Here is a 2,646-nt window from a genome sequence, read left to right as displayed (position 1 = left end):
TTCCTGTGGCTGTCGCCCCACAGCACCCCTCCTCTGTTCATGTTCAAATTCAGGAGAGTGTGTCTTGGTCAGTTTGCGAACGCTGAAGGGAGCTCTCAAGTTTCTAGTGGGAAAGAAAACAAGCAGACGTGTGTCAGTACCCACGGGCACACGCAGAAGGCTTGTAGTCAAAAGGAGTTGAGCTGCGTGGGGGTATTTCCTAGTGTTTTACACTGGCCCTGCTCACTTACGCCTGCGGTTCAATTGCAACTCTTCCTTAGCCTTTGGCAGAGGGCCTGCTGGTTTTGAGACCCATTTGGTATGGAAGAGCTGTATTCTGTATGTTGTGTACTGTAGTGACTCTTCTACCTCCAAGTTCAGTTTTACAGCGGAAAACGTCTGCCGTGGTGCAGTTGCTCAGGTGTTTTACGCTCTTGTGCAGAGCAGAAGGTGGCAGTCATTTGAGCTGTGCTTTCGTCCCAGCTGTGCTGAAGCTGGGCTTGATGTTGCAATCTCTTGCAGGTGGGAGACGTGGTGTGTGTCATTGACATGCCACCAAAGGAGCTGTCCATCTGGTGGAGAGGCAAGCATGGGTTTCAGGTAGGCACAAGCGTCAGACGTACTAGCGCAACTTGAGTAAAGTCAGGTCTCTCAGCTTGGAGCTGCTCTGCGTGCACGGGGTTGCTGGTGGACGTAAAGGGTTTCCCTGTGCCGCTGTGTGAGGACTTTCCCTTTTGCTCTGGACTTGGGCTAGTGCTGAAAGCTGGTCTTTGTAGCAAATGGTCTCCTCACTTAACTTAGAAGCAAGAGCCTTCTCAGTAGGAATCAGGTCACGTCCACTGGACCACGCCTTTGGAAAGAGAGCAGCTAAGAGACATGTTTCAGTCTCTGAGATTTAGGGGTGTGTAGCATACTTGTCCTCTCCCTGCTCCATGCTCAGTCAGAAGTTGACCGTCTCTGTCCCTTGTGCAAACGTGGAGATCGGAGCCATCTTGTACAGAACCAGAACCAATTCCTTGTTTTGCAGATCTTTTGGCTGCAAACGTTGAAAAATTATGACGTTTAGGCAGGCCATTTGGCGTGGGATAGTCTTATGGAGCGTCAGGCAGGCACGTTCCGAGGAGAATGTTCCGCGGTCTTTGGTTCAACAGCTCCGATCCTGAAAATGCTGTCTTCAATATTCCGCCTCTCTTGTTGTTCTTGTTGTTACAGGTTGGGTTCTTCCCGAGTGAGTGTGTGGAACTGATTAAGAACAAAGTTCCGCAGTCCCTCATCGATTCAGTGCCAAAGCCAGGTACGTATGTTCCATTAGATCGCGCAGGGAAGTAACGTGGAGTCGTTTTTGCGTGCGTTCCGTGTTTAACAGCTCCTTTGTACATCCCATGTTGTAGTCTGTGTTGATCATCCTTTATGCAGACCGTGCAGGCCCGTTGAGTCGGACAGTTGGTTCCCTGCTATTCTTGTTGTGTGTTTTCTCTTTTTTAATGATGATCCTTATCTGATGAGGTAGCTGATTTGATATATGTTACAAACAGGTCTGGGAAAGGTTTGTTCTGAAGTGGATAACAGAAGCCTGAATCTTGTTAGAAGTAATCCATTGGAAACTATTGCCAAGTCCAGAGGCTGTCNGGCCCTTAGTGATGTCACAAGCGGCTCGAGTGAGGGGAGGAGCAGTGCGTGCTGTGTAGCTTCATTGGAGCGCTTGAGCTCTGTCTGAGTAGGTTGCTTTGTGCACTTGTGCAGTGCCTGAGTAGCTTAGTGTTGACGACAGCGCCTTGCGCAGCGTCCTGTAGGTAAGCTTAGGCAGTGTGGGATAGGCGGGTGGGGGCAGTGAGGTGGTGAGAAGTGGTGAGTGGCGGAGCGGAGAGGGTTGTGCTGAGCGGGGCAGTGTGGTGGGAGGCTGTAAGCAGCGCTGTTCCCCTGGGGTGGGTGCTGGCTGCGGCCTTGCTGGCCATCTTCATCAGTGGCCTGGAGGAAGGGATAGAGTGCGCCCTCAGCCCCTGCTGGGTTCAGCTGAAAAGAGATGAAGCGGTGTTTGAATCAGCGGAGTGCTGTGAAGGTAGTGCAAGCTTTGTCTGTTGGGAGCGTGGAGCTGAGGCAGGCAGGTGATAGAGTGAAAGGTTTTTCTTTGGATGAGTGTGCATCTGTGTGTTTGATAAGTGTGAAGGCATTTAACTTCGTCAGGGTTTGTGTCAAGGATGGCTGGGCCCCGGAGGTTTATGTTGGTTTTGTTTTTTGTTTGTTTCAGATAAAATGGGAATATTTTCACAGGAACATTAGTATTGTATTTCTGACAGCATGTCTTGGAGCAAGTTGATGGGAGTGTTGTGCTGTGTGCGTTCTGGCATGGCTGGCTTAGCCCTGCTCCCTGACCTGCTCTTTCTCTCTCCTCTCCCCACCCTCTGGTGCAGCTTTTGCTCTGGAAGAGCAGAGCGAAGTGACAAGGAACGGCTGCCTTGAAGGAACTTGTCTGCCTTCTTCTGATCTCTTGCCAGGTAAATGCCGTGTTTTGTCCCCCCACATTGTTTTGCAGCCCGTGTCGTGCAGTGTTGAGTAACGCAGCCTCATCAAGCTTTGCTGTGACCCTTGTCACGTGTGTTTTTTTTCCACTTGCCATGCAGCTCAGCCCTCAGGAGGATGCTGCGTGTGGTGCTGTGCCCAGCGAGT

The 2,646-nt window shown here is 51.0% G+C and overlaps 1 protein-coding gene and 1 long non-coding RNA gene across 2 annotated transcripts in view; both read left to right on the top strand.

The window, feature by feature from the left end:
- Positions 1–423: 423 nt before the first annotated feature.
- Positions 424–2,646, top strand: part of LOC110391485 (rho GTPase-activating protein 32-like) — a 12,362-nt gene continuing 10,139 nt past the window's right edge. The window contains exons 1-2 of the mRNA XM_021383377.1: positions 424–579; positions 1,192–1,273. Of these exons, the coding sequence (XP_021239052.1) occupies positions 529–579; positions 1,192–1,273 (133 nt within the window). The 5' untranslated portion in view covers positions 424–528. The remainder of the gene's footprint in view (positions 580–1,191; positions 1,274–2,646) is intronic.
- On the top strand, positions 1,622–2,526 carry LOC110391487. The gene is made up of 2 exons (XR_002434082.1): positions 1,622–1,772; positions 2,391–2,526. It is a non-coding gene; the product is annotated as an uncharacterized LOC110391487 (long non-coding RNA).

The sequence above is a fragment of the Numida meleagris genome, unplaced genomic scaffold (assembly GCF_002078875.1).
Source record: "Numida meleagris isolate 19003 breed g44 Domestic line unplaced genomic scaffold, NumMel1.0 unplaced_Scaffold381, whole genome shotgun sequence".
In the NCBI taxonomy this organism is placed as follows: Eukaryota; Metazoa; Chordata; class Aves; order Galliformes; family Numididae; genus Numida; species Numida meleagris.
This window is presented reverse-complemented; position numbering and strand designations above follow the sequence as displayed.